This window comes from Oncorhynchus gorbuscha, linkage group LG01, assembly GCF_021184085.1.
Source record: "Oncorhynchus gorbuscha isolate QuinsamMale2020 ecotype Even-year linkage group LG01, OgorEven_v1.0, whole genome shotgun sequence".
NCBI lineage: Eukaryota > Metazoa > Chordata > Actinopteri > Salmoniformes > Salmonidae > Oncorhynchus > Oncorhynchus gorbuscha.
The window spans coordinates 54,094,317-54,121,490 of NC_060173.1; the positions used below are offsets into that span (position 1 = coordinate 54,094,317).

Here is a 27,174-nt window from a genome sequence, read left to right on the forward strand (position 1 = left end):
GAATAAATAGATTTTACATGCGAAGTTCCTCTGCTCGGACATTGTTAATGCCTGCCAGATCTTACAACCACTGGATAGGTTTTTTATGTATCAGCTGACCACATCATATGTTATAGCAATCTGTAATTTGATGACACAGTCGATGATGTGGCATGCAACCATTGGCTGATGCATGCAACATCTGAGCAGGGGAACACAACTTAAGACAACAGGATTTTAATATCCCATAACTCTTTGCAAGCCTCCCATGAGGTGGCACCACAGGTTCAGAAGTGGTATGGCATATTTCACATGTGTCTTTTCTGGGGCCTGGAGTTTTTCCTGATCTCATGACCTGGTCAGGTAAAACTCTGGGCCCTAATCATAGGCTATGATAAAATATTATTATTATAGATAGCTTCCCTTTTCATCTTTGCTATAACTATGGGGCAGAGGTTTTTCTTGTCGGGTCATATGGATTGGAAACACTCCTGGCCTAAGGTGGATCCAACCCTTCAAACTACCACAAACCTTTATTATTAATTCTGAATCTGATTTCAAAAGAGCCAGAGACAATAACTTCAATGGACAACATACTCTGTAGTTTAATGAATTACTATAGCAGGGCTGAGTGTTACGCAAAGAATGGTTAAATGTCTTTAAATATTAATTTCACTCTATACACACACAAAGTTAAGCAGTGGAATTTGAAAAATAAAAAAGACAGGTTTCAATGTAGAAAATTGTTTTAATATTGTCATAAAACCTATTATTTGTTCATCAGATTACAGTGATCTGCAATTATTTGTTCTGTAAACTTTGTAACAAAGTTGTTTTTATGTGTAATTCATAAAACCACTAACCTTGTGTTGTTGTCCTGGTCTCCATCTGGCTCATCAGAGGTTGGTTCCCTGGTGCTCACTGTAGGAACTGATTGCCATATATATTCAATCATTAAAACAACTACTTTCAAGATTTTCATTAATAACAATATCCCTCTTTTCATGAAGTAGATTTGATTGAGTGTCACTCGTTCTATTCCACTCTATTCTAACCAAATCTACATTACCAGTTCATATCAGTAGGTGTCACTATACACTAGCTAGACCAAAAATACTGATGCCATGATGACTGCCTGTCTCTGTATTTGTGAAAGTTATGGTGATGCTAGAATCCATCATTCCGCTTTTTATGCATTAGCCATTCATTTGTTATGGTTGGACAAACGTGTTCATATTGTCTGTGTAAACTGCTCTGTGGTGGAATCTGTAGGTTTTTTACTTTAAAGACAGTGAAATTTGTGCCACAAACACTTGTGAATAATCAACAACAGTGGAAATGAAGTAATATGCCAACATTACTGGACTAACTGGCTGACTAACCTTTTCAGGAACTTTAGTATCCATTGGCCTTGGGTAGCAGAAGCAGATCGTTTCATCTTCTTTATCCTGTGCCAAACACATTTATTCGGTGAGTCTAAATGATTAACATTATTTGTTGGCTGCATGACCGCATAAACCTAGCTAGCTAATGTTAGATAGCAACAAAAAAAAAGCTGGCCAGGACTTCCCAAACTCGGTCCTGGGTCCTGGCGACGCCACACCAGATTGAAAAGTACTGGGGAAAATGCTGTCTCACTACCTTTTTTCCCAGCGGCTCTGCAACCACTGACTGCGTCCTCATTACTGTTTGTCTGAGATGGCAAATACGATGCAACCTAAAGGGTTAAACCTAAAGGTCTCCTGTCTTTTAATTTCTCCCGGTTAGCCTATTGCCTGCAACGGTTGCCACATTACAAGGTTACGCCCAACTAGATTTCACTTTACCTTAAGTTGCTTGCTCCTGGGTAGTTACATGATTATTACGGGTATATCCTATGTAACAATATTGTTCTTACATTACACTTGATTCGGTATAGTCTTTGAGCCAGGTCATAACATAGAAATAAACAAATTGAAAATGACCGGTAGGTAATGACAAGGGTGTGCCTTGTCACAATTGTTGTTACAAGGTCTCAGCCTGTTTATCATCCCTGGTGTTACATGTGGATCCGATGGTAGTGGCATCTTGTAGTAGCTGTAACATCCTGTATGTGATACTTTAGATTTGTGTATTTGTGACAGGATTAGACCTGACCTCTGGTAATCAGTGGACTCCCGATTAACATGTGGTAATGATCAGCCAAGAGGCACGCATACCCATAGTCATTAAAGAGAGTGGGAGAGAATACACTGGAGGACAAAAACCCCTATGAAAGTTGATCAAAGAACAGACCCTTCAGTGGAGAGTTTGCTTCTCCTCCTCTCCTCTCCTCCCTCCTTTCCTCTCCTCTCTTCCCTCCTTTCCTCTCCTCTCTTTACTATGTTCTCTCTCAGCTCTTGACAAGCACACGCCACACATTGGGACAGGAGCAGCTCCCTCTGGTTTCAATTTAAATGTTTATCAGGAAAGGTTACTTGAAAGACAGAAATGGGAGGGAAACTCTTTTTCTTGATGTAGCAAAAACACTCCTAAAAAGGAGTATTAAAATGATGTCACATGGTCTTTTAAGTTTATTTTCTTCTGCAGGAAATGGTGAACAGTAGAAATAGATCTAGCAGATGAGAAGAACGTCCTCTTGGATAAAACAGAAAGGGGGTGAAGTTGATCTGACTTCCTTTGAATCCCCCTCTCCCTCTTCACTCCTTACGTGGATCTCCTTATTGCACTTGACTTTTCAAGTCCTCTAACATTCTCGAACGAGAATACGATGTTGACTGGTCCAGTGAGACTATATGGACCAGAGTAATTGAGTGTTGTCCTGGCGATACTTGTAAATGTATATAAAACAGAGTAGGTTCTTAACGAGAGCACAAAATAGAATCTACAAACAAAAGTAATTGCAGAAAAGGCACGTGGCACTGAGTTGGGCAATGTTGTCAGCTTGCTGTCTGAATTTATAGAAGGAAAAAAACGATCACTCAGGGGAGTGACAGATATTGAGGCTGTTGGGAACTCTTAAAGGAGGGAGAGAAAGGGAGGGAGGGAGGGAGGGAGAGAAATAGCTTTAAATGTCATCATACTTAAATCAGATGCAGAGCTCCTTCTCCACCTCTGTCAGGAACAACACAATAATATTAGTCTGTTACTCAAGAAAAGTATATTTGACACATTCAGAACTCTGGGAGTTGTCCTGTATTCATCAAGCTTAGAGGAACATATCGCATCATGATAACTGGCCCACCTTTTGGGCCTCTTTGCTTCACAGTGTGACAAGCTGAGTATTTCAACACCTAAAATGGGAACGCAAAGATTTCTCAGAAGTGAGCCTTTAGCACAGAAATCAAATCAAAGTGTATTAGTTGCGTACACCAGTTACAACAGGTGTAGATGATGCAATGAAACGCTTACTTAAAGTAAAGCTCCCTTAATAATGCAGTCCAAATATCAAGATCAATAATAATAAAAAATCAATAACAAGTCATTTAAATAAAGTAGTATGCAATAACAAGCAGAATAAATGTGTATGCAGAGGGACAGATCGGATGTTTTCCTGCCCCTGGTAAGAATGGCTGGCAGCAGAGCTGTTGTAGCCGAGTCTAGTTAGGAACTATGTGAGCTATGAGTCCCTTAAAAGGAGAAGAGATACAGACATCTGCCCCCGATATACTATAGAGTGAGATTCCTTACTCTACCCACCCAGATGTACAAATGACCAGTGTGTTTAAAAACACAGTGAGCTGTGAGACTGTCTTGCACGGGTGCCAACAAAGCCAGTTCTGATCAGTTTGGCTACCTGGGAAAATAAACATTGGGGAAAAGAAGATGATTTGTAGTTCGTCCGTGCCCTGAGGTTGCATTACTTTGTTAATGGCTGAATGGAATTTGCTTCTGTTTGTGGAGGAACTGCATTTATCTGAGCTGTCTCAGGGACTTGGCACAGTGGGGAAACCTCAGTAAGATCCAGACAGGACCAGACATTAGACCTGAGAAAGTCTCAAAAGTCATGGCTCAACTCCCACATAGCAAACGTTTCAATACAAGGCCGTTTTTCTACTTAACAGTCAGACACTTGGATGATCCTCTCTGGCTCTTAGAAGTGTTTATACTTTTAAAATAATTTTTCAGAGGCCATCTGAGATTGTCTGTCATTTTTCATTCTTATAATTCCATACTTCCAATGTGATGCAATGATTTGAAGACATTTGAATGGTAGCTTTGCTTTGTAATATTACTTTTGTAATATAGAATATTATACAGCCCCAGGTGGAAGTAAATAATTGTCTTTCAGTAGGATTTTCACAAGACACTTCCCACTGGGCAAAAACTGGTTGAATTAAAGTTGTTTCTACGTCAATCTGATTGGATTTGCACCAAGTCATCAATTTAATTTAGCCAAATACAATGACAAGGTGACATTTTTGGTGGATTACCTGTTGAATTCACGTTCGTTGACAGCTCAACCAAATGTGAATTAAAACTAGATTTTGAACTGACAGTGTAGCCTAGTGGTTAGAGCATTGGAATAGTAACCGAAAGGTAGTAAGATCAATTCCCCGAGCTGACAAGGTACAAATCTGTCGTTCTGCCCCTGGACAAGGCAGTTAACCCACTGTTCCTAGGCTGTCATTGAAAATAAGAATTTGTTCTTAACTGACTTGCCTTGTAAAATAAATAAATCTGTGCCTAGTGGGTTGGTTTAATGTCAAATAGTATATAAATGGTTGAGAGAGAAAGAAAAAATGATGAGGCAAATTCTTAATATTCCTCTCGGTAATATTAGAAGACAGACAGTCTGCCCACAATAATAAACCCAGTCTCAATCACACCCTGGCACACAGTGGAGCTTGGACACAGACTGACAACTACTGGCACAGCATCACTCACTGCAGCTTAACATTGACAACACAGACTTATGATAACCTCACCCCTTCCCACATGTAATGGATGTGGTTCAGTGAACCACACTTGCGTGATGAGTAACCTTGCCTGACACCGGAAGAATTGTGTTGGTTCCCTGGGTTATAATGCCTAGGCTTTAGCTCAGCGGCCTAACACAGTCTTTTTTAAACGCAGGGTTTGAATCCAGCTAGTCACAAGCAGGAGGAAAAGATAAGCACACACTAACTAATATGACCATACACTCATGTACCTCTCTAACCTGTCCTGCCACTCCCTGATCAGTAGATCATGGACTGGTTATTATCACCTACCAAGAGCATACAGAGGAGAGTAAGATATGGGCTGCCAATAAGTGTTGTCTGATCCATTTAGAAAGGCTGATCAATCCCCCTCTGAACTCACTCCTGCTAGAAGGGAATGCACCTACAGGACTGAAGAACACACCTGTTTTAGAAACCGTTTCCAAAAGTTCAGTAATAAGCTATATGCAGCTATGTATAATATATATGCAACTGAAGTGTAAGCCCAGCTACTGTACTCCCTCTTCTGGTAGGAATTTGATTTTCCTTGGTCTTTATCACAACAGTGCCCATGATTCCAAACCCTGCTTTTACTGTGCTAAGGACGCCAGATATGGGTTGTCTGTCTCAAACAAATATGAAGAATAAGTAACTTCACAGAAGGGGCATAGCATAGAGTCTCTGCGAATAGAACTCTGAAACCCTTGTGCATTCTCAGGGTCAGTGACCACCAGCCTCCTTCTCCCCCAGTAGTGAACCCCACTCAGGAGACCAGGGCCCAGATTGTCAAAACTTTTCATCTGCATCAGAATGATAAATGTAAATTATCCGAATTCTGTAATCCTCTTTTTTTTACGATCCAGGATCAGTCAATATGGGTGTTTTTGAGCTGTTTCAGAAAATGATCCGACAGGATCATTGTGATCCAGATACCACAATATCAAGATCGCAGGGCTTTAAAACAGGTCTACACCTTTCCATCTACTGAACATGTTGTGGTACTACTTCTACACTGCCATAAGGTAACAGAGATGAGTAAACTGCATGAATAAATGTACCTTGATTAAAAATAACTAAGCCTGCATAAGTAGATGCGTTTTATTTGACATTTCTCAATATAACAATTTACCACATACCTACAGAGGCTTGCGAAAGTATTCACCCCCCTTGGCATTTTTCCTATTTTGTTGCCTTACAAACTGGAATTAAAATGTATTTTGGGGGATTGTATCATTAAATTTACATGACACGCCTACCACTTTGAAGATGCTAAACATTTTTTACTGTGAAACAAACAAGAAATAAGACACAAAAAAGAGAGAACTTGAGAACGTCAATAACTATTCAGCCCCCCCCCCTCTCTTGGGATATGTCTCTGTAAGCTTGGCACATCTAGCCACTGGTATTTTTGCCCATTCTTCAAGGCAATGCTGCTCCAGCTCCTTCAAGTTCTTTAAGTCCAAGATGTTCCATAATGTTCCAAGATGGCGTAGCAGTCGGTCGTCTGTTTTTATCTTGTCCCTTTATATATATTGTTTTTTCTTCGTATATATTTTTTCGATTTTTAAATCTCAATTTCCATCTACGGACTGAACATACTCTCCTGCATCCCGCCTCACCCAATGTGGTATGGATCTACTGTTTTTTATACTTTAGAACCAGAACCCCCATCAGTAGCTAGCCAGCTAACTAGCCGCTAGGTAGTAATCAGTTAGCCACTGCTAGGGGTCATCACAGTTAACTCAAACATCGGCCAGCCTCAGCCCGGTCAATTCCTACCACTCTGCACCACGTGATATCAACCCAGAGCATATCGGACTGCTTTTTTACTACCACATCTTCCCGGATTCCTACCGCAAGCTATGAACCTTTACACTGGATCATCACAGCTAGCTAACTGCGATCCGAGTGGCTACTCCTGGCTAACATCTCTGTCCCGAAGAAAGCACCAGTTAGCCTGGAGCTAGCCTCGAGCTAGGCTCATCTCCCGGATAGCCGAAGAGATCCATCAGCCAATTCCTGGGCTACAATACCTCATTTGCCAATCGGCCTGGACCCCTTCCGAAACGGAGCCCCGATGATCCATCACAACTGGTCTGCCGATGTAACTGCCCGAACGGATTTCTACAGGCTCTTCCATTGCGACGTCCCCAGGAGGCCTGCTAGGTGTCTGAATCGCTGTGTCTCCAGCACGCCTAGCTACTCACTGGACCCATGATCACTCGGCTACACATACCTCTCCCTAATGTCAATATGCCTTGTCTACTGCTGTTTTGGTTAGTGATTATTGTCTTATTTCACTGTAGAGCCTCCAGCCCTGCTCAATATGCCTTAGCTAGCCCTTTTGTTCCACCTCCTCACACATGCAGTGACCTCACCTGGCTTAAATGGTGTCTCAAGAGGCAAAACCTCTCTCATCATCACTCAATGCCTAGATTTACCTCCACTGTACTCACATCCTACCATACCCTTGTCTGTACATGATGCCTTGAATCTATTCTTCCGCGTCTAGAAATCTGCTCCTTTAACTCTCTAGAACGCACGAGATGACCAGTTCTTATAACCTTTAGCTGTACCCTTATCCTACTCCTCCTCTGATGCAGAGGTTAACCTAGGCCCTGCAGCCCCCAGTATCGCTCCCATTCAACAGGCACTCTCATTTGTTGATTTCTGTAACCATAAAAGCCTTGGTTTCATGCATGTTAACATTAGAAGCCTCCTCCCTAAGTTTGTTTTATTCACTGCTTTAGCACACTCCATCAAACCGGATGTCCTAGCCGTGTCTGAATCCTGGCTTAGGAAGGCCACCAAAAATCCAAAAATGTCCATCCCTAACTATAACATTTTCCGACAAGATAGAACTGCCAAAGGGGGTGGAGTTGAAATCTACTGCAGAGAGAGCCTGCAGAGTCCTGTCATACTATCCAGGTCTGTGCAAAAACAATTTGAGCTTCTACATTTAAAAATCCACCCTTCCAGAAACAAGTCTCTCACCGTTGTAATAGACCCCCTTCAGCCCCCCGCTGTGGCCTGGACACGTATGTAAATTGATTGGCAGTTTTGGAGCCGTGGCTTCTTCCTTGCTGAGGAGCCTTTCAGGTTATGTCGATATAGGACTCGTTTTACTGTGGATATAGATACTTTGGTGCCTGTTTTCTCCAGTATCTACACAAGATCCTTTGCTGTTGTTCTGGGATTGATTTGTACTTTTCGCACTAAAGTATGTTCATTTCTAGGAGACAGAACACGTCTCCTTCCTGAGTGGTATGACGGCTGCGTGGTCCCATGGTGTTAATACTTGCATACTATAGTTTGTACAGATGAATGTGGTACCTTCAGGCATTTGGAAATTGCTCCCAAGGATGAACCAGACTTGTATACAATTATTTTTATGAGGTCTTGTCTGATTTCATTTGATATTCTCATGATGTCAAGCAAAGAGGCATTGAGTTTCAAGGTAGGCCTTGAAATATATCCACAGATACACCTCCAATTGGCTCAAATGATGTCAATTAGCCTAGCGGAAGTATCTAAAGCCATGACATAATTTTCTGGAATTTTCAAAGTCTTTTAAAGGCACAGTCAACTTGGTGTCGGTAAACTACTGACACACTGGAATTGTGATACAGTGAGTTATAAGTGAAATAATCTGTCTGTAAACAATTGTTCGAAGAATGACTTATGTCATGCGCAAAGTAGATGTCCTTACCGACTTGCCCAAACTATAGTTTGTCAACAAGAAATTTGTGAAGTGGTTGAAAAACGAGTTTTAATGACTCCAACCTAAGTGTATGTACATTTCCGACTTCAACTGTATATCCATCCTGCCCTGCCTTATTAACATCTTTGAAAGCCATGTTAACAAACAGATCACCGACCATTTAGAATCCCACCGTACCTTCTCCAATATGCAATCTGGTTTCCGAGCTGGTCATGGGTGCACCTCAACCACGCTCAAGGTCCTAAACGATATCATAACCGCCATCAATAAAAGACCGTACTGTGCAGCCGTCTTAATTGACCTGGCCAAGGAATTCAACTCTGTCAATCGCTGCATTCTTATCGGCAGACTAAATAGCCTTGCCTTGCCAAATGAATGCTTTGCCTGGTTCACCAACTACTTCTCAGATAGAGTTCAGTGTGTGAAATCGGAGGGCCTGTTGTCCAGACCTTTGACAGTCTCTATGGGGGTGCCACAGTGTTCAATTCTCAGGCTGACTCTTTTCTCTGTATATATCAATGATGTCGCTCTTGCTGCTGGTGATTCTCTGATCCATCTTTACGCAGACGACACCATTCTGTATACATCTGGCCCTTCTTTGGACACTGTGCTAACAAACCTCCCAACGAGCTTCAACACCATACAACACTCCTTCCGTGGCCTGCAGCTGCTTTTAAATGCTAGTAAAACTAAGTGCTTGCTCATCAACCAATTGCTGCCCGCACCCTCCCGCCCGACTAGCATCACTACTCTGGATGGTTCTGACACCTAGGTATATGTAGACAACTACAAATACCTAGGTGTCTGGTTAGACTGTACACTCCTTCCAGACTTACATTAAGCATCTCCAATCCAAAAATAAATCTAGAATTGGATTCCTATTTTGCAACAAAGCTTCCTTCCCTCATGCTGCCAAACATACCCTCGTAAAACTGACTATCCTATCGATCCTTGACTTCGCCGATGTAGTTTACAAAATAACCTCCAACACTCTGTACTCTATCACAGTGACAGCCGTTTTGTCACCAAAGTCCCATATACTAGCCACCACTGCGACCTGTATGCTCTCGTTGTCTGGCCCTCACTACATATTCGTTGCCTAACCCACTGGCTCCAGGTCATCTAAAAGTCTTTGCTAGGTAAAGCCCTGCCTTATCTCAGCTCACTGGTGACCATAGCAACACCCACCCGTAGCATGTGCTCCAGCAGGTATATTTCACAAGTCATCCCGAAAGCCAAAACTTCGTTTGGCCGCCTTTCCTTCCAGTTCTCTGCTGCCAATGAATGGAACGAATTTCAAAAGTCACTGAAGCTGGAGTCTTATATCTCCCTCTCTAACTTTAAGCATCAGCTGTCAGAAGAGCTTAGCGATCACTGTACCTGTACACAGCCAATCTGTAAATAGCACAACCAACTACCTCATCCCCATATTTTTACTTAATCTCTTGCTCTTTTGCACCCCAGTATCTCTACTTGCACATCATCATCTGCACATCTATCACTCCAGTGTAATTATTTCACCTCAATGGCCTATTTATTGCCTAACCTCCCTACTCTTCTACATTTGTACACACTGCACTTGGGAGGAAATAGACAGGTCGACCCCGGAGCCCGCCTGGGATTCGCTGGAGCAGTGTGAGGAGGGTTATAGGAGAATGGAGTTGGAGAGACGAACACAGCGGCGTGGATGGAAGCCCGAGAGTCAGCCCCAAAAATTGCTTGGGGGTGGCACACAGGGAGTATGGCGAAGCCAGGTAGGGGACCTGCGCCAACTTCCTGTGCTTACCGGGGGGGCTAGAGAGACCGGACAGGCACCGTGTTATGCTGTGGAGCGCACGGTGTCCCCAGTGCGGGTGCATAGCCCGGTGCGGTACATACCAGCTCCGCGTATCGGCCGGGCTAGAGTGGGCATCGAGCCAAGTGTCATGAAGCCGGCTCTATGCATCTGGTCTTCCTCTCCAGCGCTGCCGGAGTCTCCCGCCTGTCCAGCACTGCCAGAGCCTTCCTCCTCTCCAGCACTGCCGGAGTCTCCCGCCTGTCTAGCGCTGCCAGAGCCTTCCTCCTCTCCAGCACTGCCGGAGTCTCCCGCTTGTCCGGAGCTGCCAGTCTGCAAGGAGCCACCAGAGCTGCCAGTCTGAAAGGAGCTGCCAGAGCTGCCAGTTTGCAAGGAGCCGCCAGAGCAGCCAGTCTGCATGGAGCCGCCAGAGCCGCCAGTCTGCATAGAGCAGCCAGAGCCGCCAGTCTGCATGGAGCAGCCAGAGCCGCCAGTCTGCATGGAGCAGCCAGAGCCGCCAGTCAGCATGGAGCAGCTAGAGCCGCCAGTCAGCATGGAGCAGCCAGAGCCGCCAGTCAGCATGGTACAGCCAGAGCCGCCAGTCAGCATGGAGCAGCCAGGGCCACCAGTCAGCATGGGAGCAGCCAGGATCCGCCAGTCTGACATCCGCAAGTCTGCCAGGATCCGCCAGTCTGCCAGGATCTGCCAGTCCGCCAGGATCCGCCAGAGACGCCAGTCTGCCAGGATCCGGCAGTCAGACAAGATCTTCCAGATCCGCCAGTCAGCCAGGATCTACCATTCATCCAGGATCTGCCATTCAGCCAGGATCCGCCAGATCCGCCAGTCTGCCAGGATCCGCCAGTCAGCCAGGATCCGCCAGAGCCGCAAGTCTGCCTGGATCTGCCAGAACCGCCAGTCATCCAGGATCTGCCAGAACCGCCAGTCAGCCAGGATCTGCCAGAGCCGCCAGTCAGCCAGGATCTGCCAGAACCACCAGTCAGCCAGGATCTGCCAGAGCCATCAACCTGCCTGAGCTTCCTCTCAGTCCCGAGTTTCCTCTCAGTCCCGAGCTTCCTCTCAGTCCCGAGCTATCCCTCAGTCCCGAGCTACCCCTCAGTCCCGAGCTGTCCCTGAGTCCGGAGCTGCCCCTCAGTCCAGTGGGGCCCTTTGTTGGAGTTACTGGGCCAAGGTCGGCAGCGAGGGTCGCCAATCTAAGGACATTGAGTAAGAGGACTAAGACTATGTTGGAGTGGGGTCCACGTCCCGCGCCGGAGCCGCCAACGTGGTCAGACGCTCTGGTATTAGTATTCTGTGTTTTCCTTATTATTTTGGTTAGCCCAGGGTGTGACATGGGTGATTATGTGTTTGTCTTGTCTAGCGGTTTTGTAGATTGATGGGTTTGTGTTCAGTATAGTATTCTAGGAAAGTCTATGGTTGCCTGGAGTGGTTCTCAATCAGAGGCAGATGTTTATCGTTGTCTCTGATTGGGAACCATATTTAGGCAGCCATATTCTTTAGGTATTTCGTGGGTGATTGTTCCTGTCTCTGTGTTTGTTTGCACCAGATAGGCTGGTTAGGTTTTTCACGTTACGTTTATTGTTTTTGTATTGTTCGTTATTATCTTTTTTAAGATGTATAAAGATAACCACGCTGCATTTTGGTCCTCCTCTCTTTCGATGGAAGAAAACCTTAACAGTGTTGTTTTTGTCGCACTGCTTTGCCTTATCTTGGCCAGGTCGCAGTTGTAAATGAGAACTTGTTCTCAGCTGGCCTACCCCTGGTAAAATAAAGATGAAATAAAAATAAAGAAGTCATACCACAGATTCTCAATTGGATTGAGGTCTGGGATTTGACCAGGCCATTCCAATACATTTAAATGTTTCCCCTTAAACCACTCTTGTGTTGCTTTAGCAGTATGCTTAGCGTCATTGTCCTGCTGGAAGGTAAAAAATCTTTCCCTGTCTCAAATCTCTGGAAGACTGAAACAGGATTCCCTCAATATTTTCCCTGTATTTAGTGTCATCCATCATTTCGTCAATTCTGACCAGTTTCCCAGTCCCTGCCAATGAAAAACACCCCCACAGCATGATGCCACCACCACCATGCTTCACTGTGTCGATGGTATTCTCGGGGTGATGAAAGGTGTTGTGTTTGCTCCAGACATAGTGTTTTTCTTGATGGCCAAAAAGCTCAATTTTAGTCTCATCTGACCAGAGTAGCTTCTTCCATATGTTTGGGGAGTCTCCCACATTCCTTATGGGAACACCAAACGTGTTTGCTTATTTTTTTTGGACACTCTTTCGTAAAGCTCAGCTCTGTGGAGTGTACGGCTTACAGTGGTCCTATGGACAGATACTCCAATCTCCGCTGTGGAGCTTTGCAAATCCTTCAGGGTTATCTTTGGTATCTTTATTGCCTCTCTGATTAATTCCCTCCTTGCCTGGTCTGTAATTTTTGGTGGGTGGCCCTCTCATGGCAGGTTTTCTGTGGTGCCATATTCTTTAAATGTTTTAATAATGGATTTAATGGTGCTCCATGGGATGTTCAAAGTTTCTGATATTTTTGTAACCCAACCCTGATCTGTACTTCTCACAACTTTGTCCCTGACCTGTTGAAGAGCTCCTAGGTCTTCATGATGAACCTTGCTTGGTGTTCCCCCTTGCTTAGTGGTGTGGCAGACTGGGGCCTTCAGAACAGGTGTATATATACTGAGATCATGTTACAGATCATGTGGACTTTATTTAACTAACTATGTGACTCATGAAGGTAATTGTTTGCACCAGATATTATTTAGGGGCTTCAAAGCAAAGGGGATGAATACATATGCATGCACCAATTTTCCATTTTTTATTTTTTTGAATTTTTTGAGACAAGTCATTTTTTTCATTTCACTTTACCAATTTGGACTATTTTGTGTTCGTTCATGACAAAATCCAAATAAAAATCCAGTTAAATTTCAGGTTGTAATGAAACAAAATAGGAAAAATGGCAATGGGGATGAATACTTTTGCAAGACACTGTGTACTCCAGTTCATGTATCATAATGAACCATTGGTTTTCAGATGTACGTTTTTTTAGTGGGATCAAGATGATCCTGATTTTAGGCATCAAAACAATCCTAATCATTAACTTTTTAGTTTTGAAAACGCAAAAACTACATTCCTATTTAAACTTCAGATTAGGGATGTGTCTGTCAGCCAGTAACTGTCATGCAAATGACTGTCGGTTTCACTGTAATTGACCGCTAAATAACACAAACACCTTTAGCATGTCTGGGCTCCCTGGCATACAAGTTGCTGATGCACGCCTTTGGATAATCTAGGTCTACATTTTAAGAAGTCGAATGGAGCGGCTATCGTCTTGAGGGAAAAGTGATCATTTGAAACAGGTCCTATAGGCTACACTTAATGAGTTAAGTGTTACTTTTGTTGTGATAGGCCTACAAACCTGAGAATGTCTTAGAAATCGAAATGTTGGTATAGGAACAGAGTTTAGTCACAATTCAACGGATCAGACATGAGGCACAATGTGGCAAGGTCTAAAGGAAATTACGGACTACAAAAATAACACCAGCCACTCACGACATCTTGCTTCCAGACAAACTAAACACTTTCTTTGCACGCTTTGAGGAGAATACAGTGCCACTGATGTGGCCCGCTACCAAGGTCTGTGGGCCCCGCCTCTCCTTCTCCGTGGCCGACGTCAATAAGACATTTAAATGTGTTAATCCCCGCAAGGCTGCTGGCCCACACGGTATCCTTACTCGCATCCTCTGAGCATGCGCAGACCAGCTGGCTGGTGTGTTCCAGTCTGCTGTTCCCACATGCTTCAAGATGGCCACCATTGATCCTGTACCCAAGAAGGCAAAGATAACTGAACTAAATTACTATTGCCCCGTAGCACTCACTTCTTTCATCATGAGGTGCTTTGAGAGACTAGTCAAAGATCATATCACCTCCACCTTACCTTCCAACGTAGACCCACTTCAGTTTGCATTCCGTCCCAACAGGTCCACAAACGATTCAATCGCCATCACACTGCACACTGTCTTAACCCATATCTGGGCAAGAGAAATACCTATGTAAGAATGCTGTTCATTGACTATAGCTCAGCATTCAACACCATAGTACCCTCCAAGCTCATCATTAAGCTTGAGGCCCTGGGTCTGAACCTCACCTTGTGCAAATAGATCCTGCACTTTCTGACAGGCCGCCCCCAGGTGGTGAAGGTAGGAAACAACATCTCCTCTTCGCTGATCCTCAACACTGGGACCCCACAAGGGTTCGTGCTCAGCCCCCTCCTATACTCCCTGTTCACCCATGACTGCGTGGCCATGCACGCCTCCAACTCAATCATAAAGTTTGCAGAGGACACAACAGTAGTGGGCTTGATTACCAACAACAACGAGACAGCAAACAGGGAGGAGGTGAGAGCACTTGGAGTGTGGTGTTAGGAAAACAATCTCTCACTCAACGTCAACAAAACAAAGGAGATGATCAGGACATCAGGAAACAGCAGAGGGAGCACCCCCCTATTCACATCAACGGGACGGCAGTGGAGAAGGTGGAAAGTTTTAAGTTCCTTGGTATACACATCACGGACAAACTGAAATGGTCCACCCACACAGACAGCTTGGTGAAGAAGGTCTCTTCAACCTCAGGAGGCAACGCCTCTTCAACCTCAGGAGGCAGAAGAAATTTGTCTCGTCACCTGAAACCCTCACAAACTTTTACAGATGCACAATTGAGAGCATCCTGTCGGGGTGTATCACCGCCTGGTACGGCAACTGCACCGCCCTCAACCGCAAGGCTCTCCAGATGGTGGTGCGGTCTGCACAATGAATCACTGGGGGTAAACTACCTGTCCTCCAGGACACCTACAGCACCCGATGTCACAGAAAGGCCAAAAAGATCAATAAGGACAACAACCTCCCGAGTCTGTTCACCCCGCTACCATCCAGAAGGCGAGGTCAGTACATGTGCATCAAAGCTGGGACCAAAAGACTGAAAAACAGCTTCTATCTCAAGGCCATCAGACTGTTAAGCATCCATCACTAACACAGAGAGGCTGCTGCCTACATACAGACTTGAATCATTGGCCACTATAATACATGGATCACTAGTCACTTTAAATAATGCCACTTTAATCATGTTTACATATCTTACTTTACTCATCTCATATGCATATACTGTATTTTAAACCATCTATTGCATCTTGCCTATGCCGCTCAGTCATCGCTCCTCCATAGATGTATATGTACGTGTCCTTATTCCATGATTTGTGTGTATTAGGTAATTGTTGGATTGTTGGGGAATTGTTATTTTACTTGTTAGATATTACTGCACTGTCATAACCAGAAGCACAAGCATTTCGCTACACTCGCATTACCATCTGCTAACCATGTGTATGTGACCAATAAAATGACATTTGATTTGGGGGAAAAGATATTGGCTGCATGATGCAAGAAAAAGGCAAGCTCTCTGATCCTTGTACTTCCCCAGAGAAAGAGACAATTGCATTGCAGCTCTGCTTGTGTGGCAAAAACGTTAAGAGAACTCTAGTCAATGGACGATGGAATTAAATTTACAAAGTGAAAGTTAAATGAGAAGGAAAGGCTACAACGACCAAAAGCCAACAGGAAGGCTGCTATTTATAATCTGAAGGGAGTTGTTATTTGTAGGCTAACTGTAGGACGGTAAGAAGCGCAGTAGCATTATGGCTAGCCTCAATTAGCAAAGTTAGCTACGCTATATGTACAAAGGAATGTGGACACCCAGTCAAATTAGTGGATTCGTCAATTTCAACCACACCCGTATAAAATCCAGCACACAGCCACGCAATCTCCATAGGAGAACATTGGCAGTAGAATGGCCTTACTGAAGAGCTCAGTGACTTTCAACGTGGCACCGTCATAGGATGCCACCTTTACAACAAGTCAGTCCGTCAAATTTCTGCACTGCTAGAGCTGCTCTTGTCAACTGTAAGTGCTGTTATTGTAAAGTGGAAACTCAGCCGTGAAGTGGTAGGCCACACAAGGTCACAGAACGGGACCAACGAGTGCTGAAGTGCGAAGTAAAAATCGTCTGTCCTTGGTTGCAAAACTCACTACCGAGTTCCAAACTGCCTCAGTGCGAGAACTGTTCGTTGGAAGCTTCATGAAATGGGTTTCCATGGCTGAGCAGCCTAATATTACCATGCACAATGCCAAGCGTCGGTTGGAGTGGTATAAAGCTGCACTGCTTGGACTCCGGAGTAGTGGAAACATGTTTTCTAGAGTGATCAATCACGCTTCACCATCTGGCAGTCCGATGGACAAATCTGGGTTTGGAGGATGCTAGGAGACTGCTACCTGCCCCAATGCATAGTGCCAACTGTAAAGTTTGGTGGAGGAGGAATAATGGTCTGGGGCTGTTTTTCATGGTACAGGCTAGGACCCTTAGTTCCAGTGAAGGGAAATCTTAACTCTACAGCATACAATTACAATCTAGACAATTCTATGCTTCCAACTGTGTGGCAATAGTTGGGGAAGGCCCTTCCTGTTTCAGCATGAAAATGCCCCCGTGTACAAAGCGAGGTCCATACAGAAATTGTTTATCGAGATTGGTGTGGAAGAACATGTCTGCCCTGCACAGAGCTCTGACCTCAACCACATTGAACACCTTTGGGATTAATTGGAATGCCAACTGCGAGCCAGGCCTAATCAGCCAACATTAGTGCCCAACCTCACTAATGCTCTTGTGGCTGAATTGAAGCAAGTCCCCGCAGCAATGTAGAGTGGAGGAATCAAAATGTTCAGTTTTGAAAAACCAAATTCTATCTTTTAATCTTATCCGATTGCCAAAATACGATCTAAAGAAATTCTTTGTGCCGGATGGTGAGGACCATGTCTCATCGCCTAACTGGAGTTGGTTTACCAGTTGTTGGAATGAGTGGTTTTAGAGCACCCCTGTCTCCGAGAGCACATGCAGGAAAATCTATTCTGAATGGGAGGAAAAGGACATTCTTTGGACGAAGCAGTCATGACACCTTTTGGAGTGTCTTTCAAATAAAATCACATTTAATTTGACACATACGCCAAACACAACAAGTGTAGACCTTACCGTGAAATGCTTACTTGCAAGCCCCTAACCCACAATGCAGTTCAAGAAACAGAGTTCAGAAAATATTTACTAAATGAACTAAAATAAAAAAATATTATAAAAAGTAACAACAATAAATTACATAAAAATAGCGAGGCTATATACATGGGGTACTGGGACCCGAGTCAATGTGCGGTGGTACAGGTTAGTCGAGGTAATTTGTACATGTAGGTAGGGGTAAAGTGACTATGCATAGATAACAAACAGCGAGGAGCAGCAGTTTAATAACAAAGGGGGGAGGGTCAATGTAAATGGTCTATGTGACTATCTGATTAGCTGTTCAGAAGTCTTATAGCTTGGGGGTAGAAGCTGTTAAGGAGCCTTTTGGACCTAGAATTGGCGCTACGGTACTGCTTACCGTCCGGTAGCAGAGAGAACCGTCTATGACTTGGGTGACTGGAGTTTTGTTTTTTACCCCTTCTTCTCCCCAATTTTGTGGTATCCAATTGGTAGTTACAGTCTTGTCTCGTCGCTGCAACTCTGGACTCGGGTGAGGTGAATGCCGAGAGCGGTGCATCCTCCGAAACACAACACAGCCAAGCCGCACTGCTTCTAGGCACAATGTCCACTTAACTCTGAAGCCAGCCGCACCAATGTGTCAGAGGAAACACTGTACACCTGGCGACTGTGTCAGTGTGCACTGCGCCCAGGCCGCCACAGGAGTCGCTAGTGCGCGATGGGACAAGGACATCACTGCCGGCCGAAACGTCCCCGAACCCAGACAACACTCGGCCAATTGGGTGCCGCCCAATGGGTCTCCCGGTCACTTCCGGCTGTGACAGAGCCTGGACTTGAATCCAGAATGTGACTGTGATGCAGTGCCTTAGACCACTGCGCTACTCAGGAAGCCTGGTGAGTCTTTGACAATTTTTTGGGCCTTCCTCTGACACCGTCTAGTATATAGGTCCTGGATGACAGGAAGCTTGGCCCCAGTGATGTATTGGGCGGTACGTGTAGCACCTTACGGTTGTGTCCTGAGCAGTTGCCATACCAGGCGGTTATGTAACCGGTCAGGATGCTCTTGATAGTGCAGCTGTAGAACTTTTTGAGGATCTGGGGACCCATCCAAAATCTTTTCAGTCTCCTGAGCGGGAAAAGCTGTTGTTGTGCCCTCTTCATGACTGTCTTGGTGTGTAAGGACCATGATAGTTTGTTGGTAATGTTGACACCAAGAAGCTTAAAACTCTTAACCCACTCCACTACAGCCCTGTTGATGTTAATGAGGGCCTGTTCGGCCCTCCTTTTCCTGTAGCCCACAATCATCTCCTTTGTCTTGCTCACATTGAGGGAGAGGTCGTTGTCCTGGCACCACACTGCCAGATTTCTGACCTCCTCCCTATAGGCTGTCTCATCGTTGTCGGTGATCAAGCCTACCACTGTTGTGTCGTCAGCAAACTTAATGATGGTGTTGGAGTCGTGATTGGCGACGCAGACATGGGTGAACAGGGAGTACAGCAGGGGGCTAAGCACGCCCCCCTGAGGGGCCCCGTTGTTGAGGAACAGAGTGGCAGATGTGTTGTTGCGGAACCTCGCACTAATTTAGTCATTTCAACCATTTTGTTGTAAATTAGATGTCAGGCATGAACCTTAGCCTCCTCCAACACAGTAGAACCTGCATGTGACTCAATAAAAATCAAATCAATGTATTACCGACAATTATAAACTGGGTGGATGGAGCCCTGAATGCTGATTTGGCTGACAGCCTTGGTATATCCGACCACGGGTATGACAAAATATTAATTTTTACTCCTCTAATTAGCCTTGACTTTTTTTCACATTTTGTTCGTTACAGCCTTATTCTAAAATGTATTTTAAAAAATGAATCTCAGACATCTACACACCATACCCCATAATGACAAAGTGACAACAGGTTTTTAGACAGTTTTGCAAATGTATAAAACATTTTTTTTTAATAAACTTGAAATTGAGCTCAGGTGTATTCAGTTTCCATTGATCATCCTTGAGATGTTTCTACAATTTGATTGGAGTCCACATGAGGTAAATTCAACTGATATGACATGATTTGGAAAGGCACACACCTGTCTATATAAGGTCCCACAGTTGACAGGGCATGTCAGAGCAAAAACCAAGCTATGAGGTCGAAGGAATTGTCCGTAGAGCTCCAAGACAGGATTTTGTCAAGACACAGATCTGTGGAAGGGTAGCAAAACATGTCTGCAGCATTGAAGGTCCCCAGGAACACAGTGCCCTACATCATTCTTAAATGGAAGAAGTTTGGAACCACCAAGACTCTTCCTAGAGCTGGCCGCCTGGCCAAACTGAGCAATCGGGGGAGAAGAGCCTTGTTCAGGAAGGTGATCAAGAACCTGATTGTCACTCTGACAGAGCTCTAGGGTTTCTTTTTGGAGATGGGAGAACCTTCCAGAAGGACAGCCATCTCTGCAGCACTCTACCAATCAGGCCTTTATGGTGGAGTAGCTAGAAGAAAGCCACACCTGAGTAAAAGGCAAAAGACAGCCCACTTGGAGTTTGCCAAAAGGAACCTAAAGACTCTTAGACCATGAGAAACAAGGAACTCCGGTCTGATGAAAACAAGATTGAACCCTGGAGGGCCTGAATGCCAAGCATCACGTCTGGAGGCATCCCTGCGGTGAAGCATGGTGGTGGCAGCATCATCCTGTGGCAATGTTTTTCAGAGGCAGGGACTGGGAGACTAGTCAGGATTGAGGCAAAGATGAACGGAGCAAAGTACAGAGAGATCCTTGATGAAAACCTGCTCCAGAGTGCTCAGGACCTTAGATGGTGGCTTAGATTCACCTTCCAACGGGACAGTGACCCTAAGCCCAAAGCCAAGACAGGAGTGGCTTCGGGACAAGTCTCAATGTCCTTGAGTGGCCCAGCCAGAGCCCGAACTTGAACCCGATCAAACATCTCTGAAGAGCTCTGAAAATAGCTGTGCAGCAACGCTCCACATTCAAACTGACAGAGCTTGAGAGGATCTGTAGAGGAGAATGGGAGAAACTCCTCAAATAAAGGTGTGCCAAGCCTCATACCCAAGAAGACTCAATGCTGTAATCGCTGCCAAATTTGCTTCAACACATTACTGAGTAAAGGGTCTGAATACTTATGTAAATGTGATATTTCAGTTTTTATTTGTAATAATTTATCAAAAATGTCAAATAAAATTAAACTGTTTTTGCTTTGTCATTATGGGGTATTGTGTGTCTATTGATGAGGGGGAAAAGAATGTAATCAATTTTAGAACAAGGCTGTAACGTACCAAAATGTGGAAAAAGTCAAAGGGTCTGAATACTTTTCGAAGGCACTATATGTTGGTAAATTAGCTTAAAGCTTGTTTAATAAAGAAATTGTGAAAGAGATTGGTATGTTTTTCCACCATATAATCACAGCATGGGGTTGTTCAATTACATTGTGTATTTCTTTCGAATCTATCACTTTATGTTGTACTTTTTTTGCAAAATGCTATATAGCCGCCTCATTCTTAGAGAAATAAGTTGTATTGCTAGGTTTAACCTGTTAAGTCGACCCTCTACTTTTTCGAACATTCTGTTAAAAATCGCGCAACATTTCAGCTCCCTGCTACTCAGGCCAGGAATATAGTATATGCATATGATTAGTATGTGTGGATAGAAAACACTCAGACGTTTATAAAACTGGTTAAATCACGGCTGTGACTATAACAGAACATGCGTTTCATTGAAAAGTGCAGGAAAATCTGATCACTGAAAATGGAAATAAATATCCATCCGCAACTTCAAGGAATTTTTCAAAGTGAGCCGAATTAAATGAGGCCGAGGTTGCAGTGCCTACAGCTTTCACATGTTGTCTAGAGTCTTGTCATTTGATTCAGCTTTGATTCTTGGTCTAACTGAATCAAGGGAATCGATTCCCTCCGGTCTCCGGCTGGATGTTTTGGTCGAGCTCTCTCCAAGACATTTTTTCGAGACAGACACCTATAGAATTGACATGATCCTGATGAATTTTATCGCTTATTAACGTGTACTAATACCTAAAGTTGCATTACAAAAGTATTTCGAAGTGTTTTGTGAAAGTTTATTGTAGACTTTTTGAATTTAAAAAAATGACGTTACGAAACGCTATTTTTTCCCGTTTATCACACAGTCTTCATAGATCGATATCTAGGCTATATATGGACCGATTTAATCGAAAAAAAAGACCCAATAGTGATTATGGGACATCTAGGAGTGCCAACAAAGAAGATGGTCAAAGGTAATGAATGTTTTATATTTTATTTGTGCGGTTTGTGTAGCGACGACTATGCTAATTATTTTGTTTACGTCCCCTGCGGGTCTTTTGGGGTGTTACATGCTATCAGATAATAGCTTCTCATGCTTTCGCCAAAAAGCATTTTAAAAATCTGAATTGTTGCCTGGATTCACAACGAGTGTAGCAACGCCAGGGTAGTGGGTTCGATTCCCGGGACCACCCATACGTAGAATGTATGCACACATGATTGTAAGTCGCTTTGGATAAAAGCGTCTGCTAAATGGCATATATTATTATTATTATAATTCAATACCCTGCATGTGTATTTTAATGAACGTTTGAGTTTTAACTAATACTATTAGCATTTAGCGTAGCGCATTTGCATTTCCAGAGCTCTAGATGGGACGCCTGCGTGCCAGGTAGGAGCAAGAGGTTAACACAGTCAAATGTAACAATTAACTACATTTTTAGAAAGAAATCTACAAATAATACATTTGTTACATTAATATACTCTATATATTTTTTAAACATCATTCTATACAGTAATATGAGATTTTTATATGAGAAAATGTACATTTGACATTTTAGTCATTTAGCAGATGCTCTTATCCAGAGACACGAGTAAGTGCATTCATCTTAACCCCTGTAGGTCTAAGCCATTAGATTGCAAAATCTACTAAACTACGATATGGAATTGTTTTGAAGATGCACTCTCAAATTCTTTTCAACATTTCAGCCTGTAGTTTAGAAAGTTGTGGTCACGAATCAAAAGTGATCCCGTTTTTGGGATTGCTGTGTCATCCAATTGTGTACTACGTCATTCATTTCATATTATATGTTAGGTTCTACAAATACATTGAATACAATGGCAATTTGAATACATGTATGGAAACGAATCCAATTCGTACTGTACGTTACACATTTGTTGTGCTTAAGATCCTGGAGTGCATCTTTAAGATGGATAATTTAGACTATGACTTAGAATTTTAGGGCCCCTGTAGGCATAACAAATTCATAAAAACCTGATTTGATGAGATATGGATATTGGCCTTTAACTGCTATAGCCCATAGAAACCCGTTAAATAACACATTTGTAGATAAGGAATAATGTTTTGAAGAGTGTCCTATGTCTGAAAGATATAAGACATTTTAAAAGCACTATTTGACTATTTGACATTTTTACAGCCTAGTACTGTGTTACCTTCAGATGACTCCCCTGACACTTGTGTGCGTCGTAGAGCAAAACAACCAGCACTGTGTTGCTGAGAGTTTCCCCTTTCCATATTGGCGATCCGCTTTAGAAATTATACATTTGTAGCTCCAGGGGTTCGGTCTGGACAGTCGGTTTTGTGAGAAGACCTCTCTGTAAGTAGGTCATCCGCGACATAGTGTTCCGATGACTGACGTAAAACTGGTGGACGTCAAAAAGCTAAATAAAAAGACACTGTCATGTTTGTGAGAGTCTCATCTTTCTTCTACTTCTATGTGTATTGGCCGACTACATCCGATAATTGCAGCCATCTACTATACTGGATTGTTTGATCAATCACGATTTTATGTTGGTATATCAACCTGCATATACAGTGGGGCAAAAAAGTATTTAGTCAGCCACCAATTGTGCAAGTTCTCCCACTTAAAAAGATGAGAAAGGCCTGTAATTTTCATCATAGGTACACTTCAACTATGACAGACAAAATGAGAAAAAAAATCCAGAAAATCACATTGTAGGATTTTTTAAATGAATTTATTTGCAAATTGTGGTGGAAAATAAACTTTTGTTATTGATCAAATACTTATCTCAATACTTTGTTATATACCCTTTGTTGGCAATGACAGAGGTCAAACATTTTCTGTAAGTCTTCACAAGGTTTTCACACAGTGTTGCTGGTATTTTGGCCCATTCCTCCAGGCAGATCTCCTCGAGAGCAGTGATGTTTTGGGGCTGTTGCTGGGCAACACGGACTTTCAACTCCATCCAAAGATTTTCTATGGGGTTGAGATCTGGAGACTGGCTGGGCCAAACCAGGACCTTGAAATGCTTCTTAAGATGCCACGCCTTCGTTGCCCGGGCGGTGTGTTTGGGATCATTGTCATGCTGAAAGATCCAGCCACGTTTCATCTTCAATGCCCTTGTTGATGGAAGGCGGTTTTCACTCAAAATCTCACGATACATGGCCCCATTCATTCTTTCCTTACACGGATCAGTTGTCCTGGTCCCTTTGCAGAAAAACAGACCCAAAGCATGATGTTTCCACCCCCATGCTTCACAGTAGGTATGGTGTTCTTTGGATGCAACTCAGCATTCTTTGTCCTCCAAACACGACGAGTTTGTACCAAAAAGTTATATTTTGGTTTCATCTGACCATATGACATTCTCCCAATCTTCTTCTGGATCATCCAAATGCTCTCTGGCAAACTTCAGACGGGCCTGGACATGTACTGGCTTAAGCAGGGGGACACGTCTGGCACTGCAGGAATTGAGTCCCTGGCGGCGTAGTGTGTTACTGATGGTAGGCTTTGTTACTTTGGTCCCAGCTCTCTGCAGGTCATTCACTAGGTCCCCCGTGTGGTTCTGGGATTTTTGCTTACCGTTCTTGTGATCATTTTGACCCCACGGGGTGAGATCTTGCGTGGAGCCCCAGATCGAGGGAGATTATCAGTGGTCTTGTATGTCTTCCATCTCCTAATAATTGCTCCCACAGTCTGCATGTCTGGCAGACATATCAGTGTGGATGACGGATCACCACCTCAAGCTGAACCTCGGCAAGACGGAGCTGCTCTTCCTCCCAGGGAAGGACTGCCCGTTCCATGATCTCGCCATCACGGTTGACAACTCCATTGTGTCCTCCTCCCAGAGCGCTAAGAACCTTGGTGTGATCCTGGACAACACCCTGTCATTCTCAACTAACATCAAGGCGGTGGCCCGTTCCTGTAGGTTCATGCTCTACAACATCCGCAGAGTACGACCCTGCCTCACACAGGAAGCGGCGCAGGTCCTAATCCAGGCACTTGTCATCTCCCGTCTGGATTACTGCAACTCGCTGTTGGCTGGGCTCCCTGCCTGTGCCATTAAACCCCTACAACTCATCCAGAACGCCGCAGCCCGTCTGGTGTTCAACCTTCCCAAGTTATCTCACGTCACCCCACTCCTCCGCTCTCTCCACTGGCTTCCAGTTGAAGCTCGCATCCGCTACAAGACCATGCTGCTTGCCTACGGAGCTGTGAGGGGAACGGCACCTCAGTACCTCCAGGCTCTGATCAGGCCCTACACCCAAACAAGGGCACTGCGTTCATCCACCTCTGGCCTGCTCGCCTCCCTACCACTGAGGAAGTACAGTTCCCGCTCAGCCCAGTCAAAACTGTTCGCTGCTCTGGCCCCCCAATGGTGGAACAAACTCCCTCACGACGCCAGGACAGCGGAGTCAATCACCACCTTCCGGAGACACCTGAAACCCCACCTCTTTAAGGAATACCTAGGATAGGATAAGTAATCCTTCTCACCCCCCCCCCTTTAAGATTTAGATGCACTATTGTAAAGTGACTGTTCCACTGGATGTCATAAGGTGAATGCACCAATTTGTAAGTCGCTCTGGATAAGAGCGTATGCTAAATGGCTTAAATGTAATGTAAATGTTGATTTCTTCAAACCAAGCTGCTTACCTATTGCAGATTCAGTCTTCCCAGCCTGGTGCCTGTCTACAATTTTGTTTCTGGTGTCCTTTGACAGCTCTTTGGTCTTGGCCATAGTGGAGTGTGGAGTTTGACTGTTTGAGGTTTTGGACAGGTGTCTTTTTATACTGATAACAAGTTCAAACAGGTGCCATTAATACAGGTAACAAGTGGAGGACAGAGGAGCCTCTTAAAGAAGAAGTTACAGGTCTGTGAGAGCCAGAAATCTTGCTTGTTTGTAGGTGACCAAATACTTATTTTCCACCATAATTTGCAAATCAATTCATTAAAAATCCTACAAAGCTATTTTCTGGATTTTCTTCTCTCATTTTGTCTGTCATAGTTGAAGTGTACCTATGATGAAAATTACAGGCCTCTCATCTTTTTAAGTGGGAGAACTTGCACAATTGGTGGCTGACTAAATACTTTTTTGCCCCACTGTACTACAATACCCATCCCTATCCCACTACCCATAAGATCCATATTATTCACTCTTCGGCCCACGGGCATGGGAGGGCAGCACTTCTTCCAACATCTTCTGTCGATCCTCTGCAGATATTTCACAGAAAAACATTCAACCATTACACAACAATGCACATTTCGTTGATCTGTGTTCTACTTGCTCAACACAATTCACCACCATTGTGATGAAGGCCAAGAATCAGGATTTTTTTAACACATGGTTTCTGGGGTCCACATGCTGAAATGGAAACATTCACTGTTGCCGTTGGCCCTTCTCTACCCTCAACCCTTCTCACTGCCTCTGCATACGTAACACCCTGTCCTACTCTGACTTTAGCCATCTGTATCTGTTTCACTTTTACCAAATGAGTCTCATCTTGATGCTTTTCTTGTCCAGATCCTCTCGTGTAGAAAGCCACTGCTTTCACAAGCCCCGTGTTATGGAATAAGCTTTATATCAGTGGAAAGAGGGTATTGAAGAAGAAGTGTCTTTAACATTTGTACATTTTATGTGGACACCAAGAAGAGTAGATGCTACATGTGCAAGAGCTAATGGGGATCCTAATAAACTTAACAAATCATGGGGACATGTTCAATATTCAAAATGACGTCACTCTGTGACGTGCATGTGCATCCAAGGTGAGACAATCACACGTCATAGTCAAATATACAGGAACTGAAAATCTGAGAACAGTAATATTTTACACACACATGAAGGTACCCATAAGCAATCATAATAAGCAATAAAAAAAACAAATGTTTTGGAAATGTAAAGGCTCATTAATGACTCAAATGTAGCCTGGGTTGAGCTGCATTTGAGCTACAGCACTGACTTGATCCCGAATCAGGCTAATGGCCAGATCTTTACAACGAGTGGAAACTCTGAGAGCTGCACTGAGAGCAGATAGCATCATTCCTCCTTGCATCATCCCAGAGGGAGGCTTAAAGAGGAGGCCGACAGACAGAGGGTCTCAGAAGAGCAATAGTTTTGACAAGGTATGAGGCCATGCCAGATTCGTGCATCATGCTGTTGGCTCATCTCACACGCTCTGTGCCTCGAGAGACGAGGAACAGGTGGACGCACCACCTCACATGGACTAGTCGTTAACTTCCCAAATGGCCTAAAAGCAATACCACAAAATAATGAGAAACTCTTGCCAACTCTGCTCGTCTGTCTAACAAAAGGAACGACCTGACTTAAAGTAGTCCAGAGACATTCATCTCACCTTCGCTCACTGAGATACAAAAACACATTGCGCACACACACACACCTCTTCCACATGCTCTCTTATCCTGACTCCAGAGGTCACACACACTTTT

General features: G+C 44.0%; 1 protein-coding gene across 2 annotated transcripts in view; it reads right to left on the reverse strand.

The window, feature by feature from the left end:
- The window catches only part of itga11b (integrin, alpha 11b), a 105,855-nt gene that overhangs the window by 78,194 nt on the left and 487 nt on the right, over positions 1–27,174 (reverse strand). The window contains exons 2-3 of one of the 2 annotated variants that reach the window (XM_046356556.1): positions 1,362–1,427; positions 843–909 (exon numbers count right to left, since the gene is read on the reverse strand). The exons of the other annotated variant lie outside the window; for it this stretch is intronic. Coding sequence (XP_046212512.1) covers positions 843–876 — 34 coding nt within the window. The 5' untranslated portion in view covers positions 877–909; positions 1,362–1,427. The remainder of the gene's footprint in view (positions 1–842; positions 910–1,361; positions 1,428–27,174) is intronic. 2 annotated transcript variants of the gene reach the window in all.